The sequence below is a fragment of the Dendropsophus ebraccatus genome, chromosome 9 (genome assembly GCF_027789765.1).
Source record: "Dendropsophus ebraccatus isolate aDenEbr1 chromosome 9, aDenEbr1.pat, whole genome shotgun sequence".
Lineage (NCBI taxonomy): Eukaryota > Metazoa > Chordata > Amphibia > Anura > Hylidae > Dendropsophus > Dendropsophus ebraccatus.
In genome coordinates this window covers 7,872,754-7,889,470 of record NC_091462.1, presented here as the reverse complement: position 1 = coordinate 7,889,470, position 16,717 = coordinate 7,872,754, and the positions used below count along the sequence as shown (strand labels likewise).

Genomic DNA, 16,717 nt, shown 5'->3' with positions numbered 1-16,717 from the left:
TCCTATCCCAGGTCACTGCAGGTCACCTCCTCCTATCCCAGGTCACCTCCTCGTATCCCAGGTCACTGCAGGTCACCTCCTCCTATCCGAGGTCAACGCAGGTCACCTCCTCCTATCCCAGGTCACCTCCTCGTATCCCAGGTCACCTCCTCCTATCCCAGGTCACCGCAGGTCACCTCCTCCTATCCCAGGTCACCGCAGGTCACCTCCTCCTATCCCAGGTCACCTCCTCGTATCCCAGGTCACCACAGGTCACCTCCTCCTATCCCAGGTCACCGCAGGTCACCTCCTCCTATCCCAGGTCACCTCCTCCTATCCCAGGTCACCGCAGGTCACCTCCTCCTATCCCAGTTCACCTCCTCCTATCCCAGGTCACTGCAGGTCACCTCCTCCTATCCCAGGTCACCTCCTACTATCCCAGGTCCTCCTATCCTGTCACCGCCTCCTATCCCTTCACTGCAGGTCACCACAGGTCACCTCCTCCTATCCCAGGTCACCTCCTCCTATCCCAGGTCACCTTCTTCTCCTATCCTAGGTCACCTCCTCCTCCTATCCAGTCACTGCAGGTCAACTCCTCCAATCCCAGGTTACCTCCTTCTGTCTGATCAGTACAGGTCACCTCCTCCTATCCCAGGTCACCTCCTCCTATCCCAGGTCACCTCCTCCTATCCCAGGTCACCGCAGGTCAACTCCTTCTATCCCAGGTCACCTCCTCCTATCCCAGGTCACTGCAGGTCACCTCCTCCTATCCCAGGTCACCGCAGGTCACCTCCTCCTATCCCAGGTCACCTCCTCCTATCCCAGGTCACTGCAGGTCATCTCCTCCTATCCCAGGTCACCTCCTACTATCCCAGGTCCTCCTATCCTGTCACCGCCTCCTATCCCTTCACTGCAGGTCACCAACTTCTATCCCAGGTCACCGCAGGTCACCTCCTCCTATCCCAGGTCACCTCCTCCTATCCCAGGTCACCTCCTCCTATCCCAGGTCACCTCCTCCTATCCCAGGTTACCTCCTTCTATCCGATAAGTACAGGTGACCTCCTCCTATCCCAGGTCACCTCCTCCTATCCAGTCAGCACAGGTCACCTCCTCCTATCCCAGGTCACCGCAGGTCAACTCCTATCCCAGGTCACCTCCTCCTATCCCAGGTCACCTCCTCCTATCCCAGGTCACCGCAGGTCACCTCCTCCTATCCCAGGTCACCTCCTCCTATCCCAGGTCACCTCCTCCTATCCAGTCACCACAGGTCACCTCCTCCTATCCCAGGTCACCTCCTCCTATCCCAGGTCACCTCCTTCTATCTGATAAGTACAGGTCACCTCCTCCTATCCCAGGTCACCTCCTCCTATCCCAGGTCACCTCCTCCTATCCAGTCACCACAGGTCACCTCCTCCTATCCCAGGTCACCTACTCCTATCCCAGGTCACCTCCTTCTATCCCAGGTCACCTCCTCCTATCCCAGGTCACCGCAGGTCACCTCCTCCTATCCCAGGTCACCTCCTCCTATCCCAGGTCACCTCCTCCTATCCAGTCACCACAGGTCACCTCCTCCTATCCCAGGTCACCTCCTTCTATCTGATAAGTACAGGTCACCTCCTCCTATCTAGTCAACAGGTTTTAATCTATAATGAACACATGAATTATGGAATAAAAAAAGACCCGAGAGCTGCAGATCTACATCATAAGTTTCAGGATAAGTGAACTTTAGATGGACTTACAGCCCCAGGTTCTCTGCAGTTCTTTAAAAGAAATAAATGTGATTTTTCTATAAGCTGAGTCCTTTACAGTGAAAGCACAAGAAACAAATCATAAGATATCAGACGTCAGTGCGTTCCCTTCCAGCGAGTCTTTGGGGCTGGAAACAAGATACATCTCTGTTCTTCAAGAACAGCATCATACAGTTCCTGCCTGGTGATCTGATCCCCTCCCCCTCCCGGGCACCAGAATAATCGCCAGGCCGGTGAACGCCTTGATAAATCAATGGAGGAACGGCCGTGACACTGGCACCGTATCCCAACACTGGCACCAACTCCCAACACCGCCATAATGCAGGATCCAGAGGACCTGGCAATGTAGGACCAAGTTGTGAACCGCCTCATAGATACAACACAGGGACCCCAGACGGATTACCTGCACTGATACATTGTAACAAACTATCAGGACAGGAGATGTTCTATAAATAGACAGCCCCCTCCACTAGGTGGCAGCTCTCCATGTAGCTCTGGAATGCTATTCATGCATCAGCAAGATCAGGATGAAGAGTACCACCGGCCTCCTCTAGCTGGGATGCAGCAGTGCTCACCCGGCGGGGTGGAAGGAGAGGACTGATGAGCGGCTGCAGACAGCAGGAGACTCCTAAAAATGCTCCTCGCTGGATCCAGACCTCCCCTCCTCCATCCTCATGATTAATTTAGGAATTAATTAAGCTAAATTGAACTCGGCTTTGGAGAATTCATGTTTACATGAGTCATGGGGGCGGCCATGATGAGCCGGCTCCTCGGGCTGTATGGTGGGCCTGCAGGGGGGACACTCTGGAGCAGATGACGGAGCTGCCACCGATCAGACTTCCTCCTGGGATCTTCTCCACAGGATTCGCTCTTTGTCCTGAGGCCGAGATAGTGATTGCAGCACAGGAGACCCAGAAGTGACGGCTGAGGAAAGGAGACGCAGGGTCTGGGCCCAGGGATGGAGACCAGAAAAACCAGCAACACAAAGCGCAGACCACCCACCGCCTATAGACTCATCATTCATAATCTACACAGATATTACCTGAATCCCCCCCATACAAAGCCATGTACCAACAGCACTGCCAGAAAGAAATCCACTAGTACCATTCAGTTCCCACATAATACTGCCATCAGTATACCACAATAATACCACCATGCAACGCCCAAATATTAGAAGATATAGAACACACACAATCCTGTTACACAACGCTAGATACTAACATACAGTGCCCGTACAGTACATAAACACCCCCTATATAATATCCAAATAACAGTACCATATTGTGCCTATAATACTGCAACGCTAGATACTAACATACAGTGCCCGTACAGTACATAAACACCCCCTATATAATATCCAAATTACAGTACCATATTGTGCCTATAATACTGCAACGCTAGATACTAACATACAGTGCCCGCACAGTACATAAACACCCCCTATATAATATCCAAATAACAGTACCATATTGTGCCTATAATACTGCAACACTAAAGCAAATGTACCATAAAGGTAGATTTAGATACACACACATAAAGATAGCTTGACATTTTTACATGAATGGATTGGCGCAGCTTATTCCCAGGCACTGGCTCGCCATGAAGCACTGGAGATGGACCCGCCGGCCCCCAGTGTGAGGAGACCCCCTCCCCTCTGACGCGACTTCTTTAGAACCTATGGAGTCGCATTACAGAGGGGAGATGGTCACACTGGGGGCCGAAAGATCTGCCTCCAGTGCTTCATGCCCGGCTGGTGCCTGGGATTGAAAAGAGGACTCTGGCACTGGCATCCCTGTGCCAGCTCTGAATGGTACATTTGCTTTAAATACTAACATACAATGCCATACAGTACATAACCCCCCATATAATATCCAAATAACAGTACCATTCAGGGTCCACACAATATCGCTATACTGTAGCATCCCTGCATCCGTATTCCAGCTACTATGAATAAATTTGTATGTCAAACTGTGATTGCCAGTCTACCTACAGTCCCAGCCAGCCTGCCCACAGTCCCAGCCAGCCTGCCCACAGTCCCATCCAGCCTGCCCACAGTCCCAGGACTCTCTAACCAGCATAAGTCGGGTTAGCGCCCGGTGGCTTTATAAATCACAGACGTTTTTCTGCATATGTCCTTTATGTGGGACCGTGGACCTTTATGTGGGGAGAGTATAGTCTCCCTCGGTACACTTCACCGCCATGGTGCTCAAAAGCACAAAGTCCACAGGTCTCATTCCTGCACTTTGCATCACTGAAGATATTACATTGACAGAATATTTACCGGGCTCACAGAGACCATCAGATTGGCTGTATCACCCCCACCACCATGTGACAACACTACTACTCCCAGCATAACACTCATCATCCCCCAGTAGTACCACAATAAAACACTACTACTCCCAGCATAACACTCATCACCCCCCCATTAGTACTATAATACAACACTACTACTCCCAGCATAACACTCATCACCCCCCATTAGTACCACAATACACTACTACTCCCAGCATAACACTCATCACCCCCCATTAGTACCACAATACACTACTACTCCCAGCATAACACTCATCACCCCCATTAGTACCACAATACACTACTACTCCCAGCATAACACTCATCACCCCCCATTAGTACCACAATACACTACTACTCCCAGCATAACACTCATAACTCCCCATTAGTACCATAATACAACACTACTACTCCCAGCATAACACTTATCACCCCCCATTAGTACCATAATACAACACTACTACTGCGAGCATAACACTCACCCCCCATTAGTACCATAATACACTACTACTCCCAGCATAACACTCCTCTCCCCCCATTAGTACCATAATACACTACTACTCCTATCATAACACTCCCCCCCATTAGTACCATAATACACTACTACTCCTATCATAACACTCCCCCCCATTAGTACCATAATACACTACTACTCCCATCATAACACTCCCCCCCATTAGTACCATAATACAACACTACTACTCCCAGCATAACACTCATCACCCCCCCCATTAGTACCATAATACAACACTACTACTCTCATCATAACACTCCCCCCCCCATTAGTACCATAATACACTACTACTCTCATCATAACACTCCCCCCCATTAGTACCAAAATACAACACTACTACTCCCATCATAACACTCCCCCCCATTAGTACCAAAATACAACACTACTACTCCCATCATAACACTCAACCCCCCCCCCCCCCATTACTACCATAATACAAGGCCTACACAGTGAAGCAGCTAATAGTAATACCCCTGGTGGTTTAGGGCACTGACGGTTTCCACCCCAAGGGCTTTGTTATAGGGGTCCGGGGACAAGGGGCACTGCTCTGCTTTCCTCCCCCTAATATTACAGGGATAAAAATACAGGAGATACAATCCCAAAGATGAACTTTCCAATGAGCGGATCTGATAATCCCTCTGGTCCAGCCGGGTGTCATGTGGTGTCCAGCTACTCCGGATAAACCACCACCACCAGACATGGAGGATGCCGGGAGAGCTGGGGAAGCATCACAAGGCAAGCAGTGGTTGTATTACATTATATTCCAGAACAATCCATTGGGTGACAGGGTGAGTATATGTAATGTCTCCAGGTGCTGAATCCTCCGGGACGCAGTAACTCACCGTACGTACCGGCCTCCCATGGACTCCACTGTGGGGTCACCACATATCCCTACTGTTCCCTGCATTAATATCCTGGGAGTAGTGGAGGCAGCCGGACACTGACCCCCCGCTGAGCTCTGCTACATGGGTTATGTGAACGTCTCCAGATGTGGAGCCGCAAAAATAATACGAATTCCTTATTGTTTCAGCTTCTCATCAAATAACCGAGACCCCAAGTCTACATACTGACCGGGGGGCAGGAGCCGCATATACTCCTACATACAGGGGGCATGCTGCAATCTGGCATCTGATAATCCTCTTATAACGCACCAGTACTGATATAACCTCCAGACATTACATTATATGTGACTGATATCAGCCGCTCCTCTTATAACGCTCCAGTACTGATATAACCTCCAGACATTACATTATATGTGACTGATATCAGCCGCCCCTCTTATAACGCTCCAGTACTGATATAACCTCCTACTACATCATATGTGACTGATATCAGCCGCTCCTTATAACGCTCCAGCACTGATATAACCTCCTATTACATCATATGTGACTGATATCAGCCGCTTCTTATAACGCTCCAGCACTGATATATCCTCCTATTACATCATATGTGACTGATATCGGCCGCTCCTCTTATAACGCTCCAGTACTGATATAACCTGCTATTACATCATATGTGACTGATATCAGCCGCTCCTCTTATAACGCTCCAGTACTGATATATCCTCCTATTACATCCTGTGACTGATATCAGCCACTCCTCTTATAACGCTCCAGTACTGATATAACCTCCTATTACATTATATGTGACTGATATCAGCCGCTCTTCTTATAACGCTCCAGTACTGATATAACCTCCTATTACACCATATGTGACTGATATCAGCCGCTCCTCTTATAATGCTCCAGTACTGATATAACCTCCTATTACATCATATGTGACTGATATCAGCCGCTCCTCTTATAACCCTCCAGCACTGATATAACCTCCTATTACATCCTATGTGACTGATATCAGCCGCTCCTCTTATAACGCTCCAGCACTGATATAACCTCCTATTACATCATATGTGACTGATATCAGCCGCTCCTCTTATAATGCTCCAGCACTGATATAACCTTCTATTACATCCTATGTGACTGATATCAGCCGCTGCTCTTGTAACGTTCCAGCACTTATATAAGCTGTTTGTGACACATACCGGCCCTAATTTTGTTGCGTTATATTATCCCAGTGATTATTATTGCATTCCCCCCCACACCCCCTCGCAGCAGATACACAATCCCGCCATCCTGTAATAAGATTCTTTGCTTCAGTTCCTCTGACATAAATCCTCGCAGGGATTAGACCTTTGACCATTAGTCCGGTCCAGAATGGGTTTCCCATGTCGAGCAGCTGGACTACAGCCACTAGAAAGTTTCTTGTCTCCTCCGAGAGAAGCTAAACATAGACTAAAGTAACTGTGAGAGCGCCGGGCGGGGGGTCCTCCATCATCAGGGGAGTATCCACATCATAAGTATGTATCCAAACTAGGAAAGTATCCACATCATACCAACCGCGTATCCAAACTGGGGAAAGTATCCACTGTGTCCAAGACAATTACCAGAATAGTGAGTGCAGCTCTGGAGTATAATACAGGTTGTAACTCAGGATCAGTAATGTATGTATACAGTGACCCCACCAGCAGAATAAGGAGTGCAGCTCTGGGGTATAATACAGGATGTAACTCAGGATCAGTAATGTAATGTATGTACACAGTGACCCCACCAGCAGAATAGTGAGTGCAGCTCTGGAGTATAATACAGGATCAGTAATGTATGTATAAAGTGACTCAGCTGTTTATGTAGATTGGTGCTATATGTGACCTATACGATAGATAACAGGGTGTACAGGTGTTAGAATGGTTCCACGATGTAAACACATTATGTAATAAGTAGGATCCCTTACAGCAATGACCCAGCGGGCGGCAGAGCAGGACGTCTCTGGTTGGCAGCACTAGGTCCGTGCCCTGCCTGTGCCATGTAGGAGTGCGTCACCATTGTGTCAGTGTAACAATGTGTCAGTGTATGGAGCTGAACACTGACTCCCCCATATACCCAGCGTCCAGCTGCAACAACAAATAATCAGATAGCTATTATTAATCTCATAGGAATAGAGAGCAGAGCCAAGTCCACGTGCGGAGCCAAAGCAGATGGTGTGTGATAGACAGGCGCTGGCACTGACACCCAGCAGCTCACACACTCCAAGTGACCACACAGATTAACCCAACAGCTGCCAGGGGCACCATCAATGTGCAGCACACCGGAGGAATGTCCCTCCTGTGCCTACTCTACAGCCTATGGTGGCGACATTACAGAAAGAGCACAGAATCTTCATATCAGGGGTGCAGCCATGGCACCAGGGCTCTGGAGCCTGAGAGGGCCCAAAGAACCAGTCTATCCATTCTATAATAAAGTACATGAGGCTATCACACAGCTATTCCAGCAAAGCCGGATACATAGTATAAGAGTCTACACTACATGACTGTGATTCTATCCCCCGACCAGTCACCAGAGGAAGATCAACCTTCTCCATCTACTAAATCACCGACAGAGAAGAGGCTTATATGTGACGGGAGGAGGAGGAGATTCAGTCTTAGGATAACAGCATACAGTTTATCATCTTTCCCCTGAAAAAGACATGGTGGAGGGTCCGACCGATGGGGACATGGTCAGTGGTTTCCTGAGTGAATGGAACAGCGACCTCAGCTCCATTCACTGTCTCTGGGTCTTCTGAACTTGGCTAAGCTGAAAACAAAAGCTTAACCCTCCTAGCATCACAAGGTTGTAGATAGGGACTTGTTTACATCAGCCGACTCAGAAGGGAGGGGGGGGGGGGGGGAGGAGGGGGAGACAGAGAGAAAAGCTCACACACAGATTTTTGTGCCTTCAGCAGAAAGAAGCAGCTGAGAAACAGGGGAAGGAGACTGAATAGATAACAAGAAGTATGGAAGGAATTGTCAGTCTCGCCATGGGAAGCAACATATTAAAAGTTATGTTTGAGTGGAATACCCCTGTAACCTCTTAAGGATGGGGCCAATTTTCGTTTTTGCGTTTTCGTTTTTTCCTCCTTGTGTTTAAAAGGCCATAGCACTTGCATTTTTTCACCTAGAAACCCACATGAGCTCTTATTTTTTGCGTCACTAATTGTACTTTGCAAAGGCAGACTTAATTTTTGCATAAAATATGCTGCGAAACCAGAAAAAAAAGTTATGTGCGCGGTGAAATTGAAAAATAAACTCAATTCTTTTTCTTTGGGTGGTTTTCAATTTTACGCTGTTTGTCCTTGTGAAAAAACTGACATGTTATCCATGTTCCTCACGTCGGTACAACGATATGCAACTTGCATAACTTATATTATTTGATGGTTTTTAAAAAAATAAAACCTTCTACAGCAAAAAAACGTTCCCTAAAATTGCTCTGTTCCCATGCATATAACGCTTTTATCCTTTGGTCTATGGGGCTGATTGAGGTGTCATTTTTGGCGTCATGATGTGTTCTTTCTATCGGTACCTTAATTGCGTATATGCGACTTTTTGATCGCTTTTCATTACAATGTTTCTGGATTTGATGTGACCAAAAATGCGCAATTTTTGCACTTTGGCGGGTCTTTGCGCCTATGCCGTATACCATGCAAGATCAGGAATGGGAAAAATTACGAGTTTGCGCAATTACGCAATGATACCAAACATGTTTATTTATTTATTTTTATTAATAAAATAGAAAAAGGGGGGTGATTCAAAGTTTTATTAGGGGAGGGTTTTTTTATTAATGGAAACACTTTTTTTCTTTCACTTTCACTTTAATTTAAAGTCCCCCTGGGGTTAGGGTTATTCCCCCTTGGGTAAGGGTTATTTCCCCCCTGGGGTTAGGGTTATTTCTCCCCTCGGGGACTTCTAATACAACTACACTGATCTCTCATAGAGATCAGTGTAGCGGTATAACAGAGAACCGATCCATGAGATCGGGGCTCTATTGCTTTGGCCTGCTGCAGGCCAATACAATAGAATACCGAGCTGGGATCAGCGTCATTACGTCGCTGAGGCCCAGCCCAGTAAGCTGAAGGGATTCCCTCTCCGCGTTCGCATCGGGGAGGGGGGGGGATCCGCATTTAACACTGTTAGATGCAGCTGTCATGTTTGACAGCTGCATCCAACGGTGTTTATTTGCGGGAACGGCGATCGGACCGCTCCCGCTAATAGCCGCGTTCCGTTCTGCAGATAGCAGTCGGTGCGGCCCCGCTCTGAACTCCTCTTGCGGACATATGCCGTACGTACGGGTACGGCATATGTCCCTAAGAGGTTAAAGAGTTATGTTAATGTCATCATAAATGTAAATCAGTCGGGGATGTGATATGAAGCCTGCAATTTACATTGTTTGTTTTTTTTAGTTCTCATGGTTTGGACCTGGATACAGTAAGTATAGCTGTTATATAGAAGCCTTCCGGAGACTAGACCTGGATACAGTAAGTAGAGCTGTTATATAGCTGCCTTCGGGAGACTGCACCTGGATACAGTAAGTATAGCTGTTATATAGAAGCCTTCCAGAGACTGGACCTTGATACAGTAAGTATAGCTGTTATATAGCTGCCTTCAGGAGACTGGGCCTGGATACAGTAAGTAAAGCTGGTATATAGAAGCCTTCCAGAGACTGGACCTGGTTACAGTAAGTATAGCTATTATATAGCTGCCTTCAGGAGACTGGACCTGGATACAGTAAGTATAGCTGTTATATAGCAGCCTTCAGGAGACTGGACCTGGATACAGTAAGTATAGCTATTATATAGCTGCCTTCAGGAGACTGGACCTGGATACAGTAAGTATAGCTGTTATATAGCTGCCTTCAGGAGACTGGACCTGGATACAGTAAGTATAGCTGTTATATAGCAGCCTTCAGGAGACTGGACCTGGATACAGTAAGTATAGCTGTTATATAGCAGCCTTCAGGAGACTGGACCTGGATACAGTAAGTATAGCTGTTATAAAATGAGAATTAAAAATAGTGAATGTAAATTGCAGACTTGCTTTATATCACATCCCCTGCTAATTTAGATCATGAGCATAAGGACAGTTCCCCTATAAATTACCCCTCCATAAACTTTTTTTTTTTTTTTTTTTAAAAGGGAACAGATAAAATGGCTTAAAAATCACAAAATATTTTACAACTGATAGGGAAGATGGTGACAGCTATGCCCCCTCCTCCATAGTAACCTTTATCTCTGGTACCCCCTTCTTCATGTTACCCTCTCCATCTCTAACAATCAGTAATCCACAGTCCCCAAAACGCTCTGTACATCTAAACGCCGCCAATGCCGACCACTATGTACAAACAGAACTTCCAGGAATAGACCAATGTTATAGATATGTGGATGCAGCGAATCCATTAAATTATCTGGATTATCAGATGGACCCTGAGAAGAAAAGGAGCCCAAAACTCTGCTGCGGCCACAATGGCTTCAGATCACATGATACAGTGATCTCTCAACATACAATATTAATTGGTTCCAGGATGACCATTATATGTTGAGACCAAAATCTTATGCAGTACAGGACTATGTATACTATGTATTATCACACTGTACTCTGGAGAATCACTACTAGACAGCCGACCGGTGCCGGCACTTCACTAATACTGAGGTTCTATCGGTAAAATGGCCAGTTTCACTGGTTGATCATCTAGTTATTCACATGTTCCGCAGATCCTGACTATCTGTAGCAGTGTATATGGAGTCTGGTCTAAAATTACGATGGTCCAGAAAGGAACATTGTATCTTGAGGCCATTGTAAATTGAGGGATCACTGTATTCCCCTTTATATTCCAGTGTTGTGCCGGATTACCAGATGTTCTGGATTATCAACCCATATAGGTTATCGTGGGCAGCCCCAGCGCTGAGGGGGTTAAACCAGAAAGGAGAAAATCACAACAGAGGCGATAGGCCGCCACGGGACGCACGCCAAGAGAAGGCAGATCGCCATGGCAACAGCAGGCTACAGCAATATGAGATGTGAGGAGAGGAGGGCCTGCTGCCGCAAATTACTAAGAAGGGAACGGGAATAACAACAGAGTCACATGTGTGCGCCTGTTTACACACACAGCGCCGCCGCCATGTCGTCTCTGCAGTGTGGGGACAGTCACAGATGTTACCCTAACTATAGCCGCTCAATACACAACAGATGACACCAGCCATCTCGGCTCTTTACCTCCATAGATGTTGTTGTCAATAGCAACTACAATAATCTACACTACTAGAGGGGAGTTGGGAGGGAGCTCTACCAGCCAAACAGTGACGGTGGCCAATGAGGCCTAGTGAGGAGCCTAAGGCCTGCCATCTTTGTACTCCTAGAAGGGTGCTGTGCAGTGAATATATGATGTGATCACTTCTTAAAGAGGAAATCCAGGATCAGGAAAACACAGTTACTTGCTTCTAGATGCAGCGCCACACCTGTCCTCAGTTTATGTGTGGTATTGTAGCTCAGTGCCATTGAAATTAATGGTGCCTGTCATAATATCACACACAACTTGGACAGATGCGGCACTGTTTTTGGAAGAAAGGACCCATGTTTTTATAATTCCAGATTCTTTAAAATCTCCTAGGATAGTAAAAAAAAAATTTATATATATTTTTTTTAACCCACAAATATTAAACATCTGTTTATCCATATTGTATGGTATAAGGATCCTTATAGAAATCTAGGTGTCTCTATGAAGACTTTCATTGTTCCCTGACAACACGATCTCTGCTCAGTGTCTATGGTGGTAATGGTCTTGTTTGGCTCCAGCACAGACAGCAGGGGCAGGGATACTGGGGGGGGAAATCACTCCCATCAGTGTTACTGAGATAGTTGGGGTAGTAGTGTGCATTATGTACTGACCATCTACTGCAGCAGCATGGTCATAGAAAATGTAATGAAAAATTGATGAAGTTCCCCTTTAAGCAGAACACTCCTGATGAAGAGGTCCTGGAAATCTTCTAGATATAAAGGGAGAAATCCGGGTTACAGCTGTATCACCAAAAAAGAATGCGGAGGGTGGGAAAGGCGCCCCACCTCCCTCCTGGCTATAAATAACATTATATGGGAATGAAGTGAGAGGCATGTGACCAGGGCGGGAGAAACAACGTGTTTCAAGCCACTGAAGACAAAAGTGCACGGACCCCCCCATAAACAGCACAAGACTGGGGCTGATCCCCAAGACTGAGATCAATAGGAATGTCCACTATATCAGAGTATGGGCCTGATGAACTATGGCCTCTAACCCCACACTGGTGGTGAGGACTAGTGAGCCAATGTCCAGCAAGTAGTCTTAGTCCTGAACCCATGTAGTATATAGACCAGTATTCCCCACTTGATGTCAGGGCACAATGGGAGTTCAAATATTACAACATCTGGAGAGCCACAGGTTGGAGAACACTGTCCTATAATAACTTCTATATTCTGAGAAGTATTATTAGAGGGCATGATGTGAGCCCCATGGTGCACCCCATCCAACCCCTATAACATCCATCAGGATAAGGTCACCCCTGTTCTGCATCTTAGCGGGTGGGTAACACACTGGTGCAGGTTGTGGTCCCTGGGTGAAGTGCATTGGGAGGTAATATGGGACATGGAGAGTAATAGAAGTATATAGTGCCAAGTAGTATCACCATACAGACCCAGACTTATCTGCGTGAACCAATCACAGCTATCATATCTTAAGTTCTGGTAAAATTAAACTTGAGCTGGGATCGGTCAATATGGGCAACTTACACCAGGATTTGTTTTACACAGATTGATAAATCTGGGTCTATATGGGGATATTACACCGCCAAACAGTGCCCATGTAATATGACCATATACTGCCAAAATAACAGCCATACAGTGCCCATATATCACTACTAGAGATGAGCGAACCTGGAGCATGCTCGAGTCGATGCGAATCCGAACTTTCGGCATTTGATTAGCTGTGGCTGCTGAACTTGTATAAAGCCCTAAGGCTAAGGGGAAAATATGGATATAGTCATTGGCTGTATCCATGTTTTCCAGACAACGTTAGAGCTTTATCCAAGTTCAGCAGCCACCGCTAATCAAATGCCAAACGATCGGGTTCGGATTGACTCAAACCCGGTTCGCTCATCTCTAATCACTACATAACAATACTGCCGCTGCAGTCTCCTAAGAGATTAGAAGCGGGCCCCATACAGTGAGGGCCCATAACTGGTCCTGGGCAACACTTGTTTGGCTCGTTCTCATCCAGCAGATTCTCAGTATCAGTATTACAGACACACTCCTGCTGAGGCTTTGTCACAATGTATCAGTGTAGATAAGAGCTATAAGCCTGTATTCCAGGATGATGGAGCGGTTGCTGGGTTTCGCTCCCAGTGGATTGCCTGCGCTGACACACTGTGACGCCGTCCTTCTTTTACAGACTGAGGACTATACAGAGCACTAACTCTGAGTGGATATTTCCATGTCAGGCTGGGAGTCGTAGTCATTGCTCTGTAAGTATATATGGTATGGTCAGACCCCTATAGGTTCAGTGCAAAGCTCCTCGGTCAGATATGGTCATCAACATTATTGTCCAAACGACTCCTCCACTCATCTTTAATACTGGACAATGGTCAATAATAACACAGCAAGCGGCCCTGGTAATCACAGGACGGGGAGGAGTACACACTGTATACAGAACACACGAGCGGCAAAACTCGAGTATACATATATACTGTGACTAGTGATTATAATGCACTCAATCACTAGAGCAATGTTCTGCAACCTGTTGCTCTCCAACTGTTGTAAAACTACAACTCCCGGCATGCTGGGAGTTGTAGTTTTGCAACAGCCGGAGTTCAACAGGTTGCAGAAAATTTGAACATTAAACTAGACAGATGAGTTTTTACAGATAATCAATTATTTTAAAGGGAAAGACAAGCGGGGGCTCTCACCTGCTTGACTAGGAATTCGTCACTTGCATTGATCTTTAGGGAGATGGCGAGATGAATGGCGGATAAGATAATCCCACTGAGCACAGCTGCCCTCATCCGCACTGGAAGCAGAGTGTAGATGGTGTAGATGAAGAACACGGTCCACCAGATCCCATCGGAGGCGCTCCGGGGTCTCACCATTAGGACGCAGACCACCTGGACCATGAAGATGACGAGGATTACAGTGTAACAGGCTAACCACATATAGTCCTGGTGGAAGTCGTTTCTATTGCATACGCCTATAAGCACGAGAATGATCAGCATGGCCATGCACAGGACGACGACGTAAGGCACCTGGTAGACCTGATGGAAACAGTGGAAGGTGAGCATCACCAAGCACAGGAGGATCAGCACGGACATCAGCATGGTAAGGCTACTCTGGTTCAGCCTGAAGAAATAGCGCTGGTAAAGCTTCTCAAGTTTATCCGACTGGAACTTCTTGGAGCGGAATATCTGCAGGATGTCGCTGAAGCAGACCCCCATGGAGAAGTGGAAGTCCGACCCATCGTCCGGACCATCTCCCTTACCTTTGCCCGTCTTCTCATCCAAACCAAGTTCCACGGATTTGGGTCGTACCTCCCCCTCGGGGCGTTTCTGGAGGGGCTTGTTGTTGTTCCTGCTCTCCTCGCCATGCTCCTGCCAAGCAGACTTGGATCTGAAGCTGACTTTATTGTCCGGCAGCGAGTTCTTCCCCGGCTGAGGTTCATAGTCATCCTCGCTCCTCCACAGTCCCATCATCCGTGAGGTCTTCTTCCTAGAAGAGCGGCTGGAGTACGGGTAGCCATTGACCCTGGTCTCTGCTTCGCCCCAGGCTGATCTATGCTCCGCCCCTGCCCGTATCACAGGGGCCCCAAATCCTGGCGGGCTCACACTGTTTGACCTAGACATGTCCCCTCACAACGACGGGTCCGCTGACCCCCGGATCACATAACGGCACAGGTGTGCGGAGGGAAGTCACAAAGAGAAAATCCAACCAGCATTGTGCGGCCCCAAAATATCCCTGCAGACCACTTACAATGGGATGTGTGGGGCCCCCGGATGCTGGCGCCTCATCCTACGCCTCCAGGTAGAGCAGCGCCATTTCTCTCATGGCCACCTGTAACCTCAGAAACAATAAGAGAGATCTGGAGAAGCTGCCAGCACAATCCCTGCGCTCCTCACATAGATCCGTTATTTGCCTCCGGAGCTGCGAATCCAATCATAGCCAGATGTGTGGTGGGTGGGCGGCTGGGTGGCCGGGCAGGGCCATCACCTGGAGACCTCACCCCCTGGCACCAGGCTACGGGCACAGAGCACTGCAAATATTCCTGGAGCGCCAAGTGATAGTGAGGATTTAACCCTTAGTGCAATGTGTGTGTGATGGCAGCTACAGCCCACAGGAGCATGGGCCAGGCATGGGGGCAGCACACATCTCCAGGGGCTCCATCACTGCAAGGGTCCATGTCCTGTGAGGGTCAGTGCTGCTGGGGATGGACAGGGATGGAGGGGCCACAATGGAAGACGCATCCCCCTGCACACAAGCCGGATCGTGCACGGTGGGCTCCAGGACATGGGGGGCTTCAGAGCTGCACATCTCCTGCTGTCACCCACAGGCTCTGAGGCCAGCCTCCTCCATGGACCCCAGGCTGCCTCCCCCTCTCATGCAGTCATGCTGAATGTGCAGATCCCACACAGCAGATCCCAGATCCCACACAGCAGATCCCAGATCCCACACAGCAGATCCCAGATCCCACACAGCAGATCCCCAGATCTCCCCCGGCAGACAGCACGGATCTCCCGCAGCAGATCACTCACAGCCCCCGGTACCGGCTATACACGGTGGGATCAGCCGGTGCTGGAGATGGCGCAGATCCCGGACCCCGCACACACATCCCGATCCAGCTGCAAATCCCTGAAGCAGCAGCGGCGGCGGCTCCGGAACCCGCACCGACCTCTATGGGCTCCGGTCTCTCATTCAACCGAACGGCAGGAACAAGACCCGCCCACTGCCCGCCTCCTCTCACAGTGGATTGGCTCAGAGGAGTTCCAGGGCTTTCCCACGATCTCTGATTGGTCAGAAACGTGTTTGATGCCTGAGGGAACCTGAAAATATGATACACAGTATATTGTATATACAAACACACACACAGAGGAGGGAGATACATTGTATATATACAGGAGGGGAGATACATTGTATATATATACAGTAGGGGGTGTGATACATTGTATATATACAGGAGGGGTGTGATATATTGTATATATACAGGAGGGGTGTGATACATTGTATATACACAGTAGGGGGTGTAATACATTGTATATATACAGGAGGGGGTGTAATACATTGTATATATACAGGAGGGGGTGTGATATA

The 16,717-nt window shown here is 47.9% G+C and overlaps 1 protein-coding gene across 1 annotated transcript in view; it reads right to left on the bottom strand.

The window, feature by feature from the left end:
* ADCY5 (adenylate cyclase 5) overlaps positions 1-16,286 on the bottom strand; it is an 85,831-nt gene extending 69,545 nt beyond the window's left edge. The window contains exon 1 of the mRNA XM_069982444.1: positions 14,329-16,286. Within this exon, the coding sequence (XP_069838545.1) occupies positions 14,329-15,255 (927 nt within the window). The 5' untranslated portion in view covers positions 15,256-16,286. The remainder of the gene's footprint in view (positions 1-14,328) is intronic.
* Between the last annotated feature and the right edge of the window lie 431 nt (positions 16,287-16,717).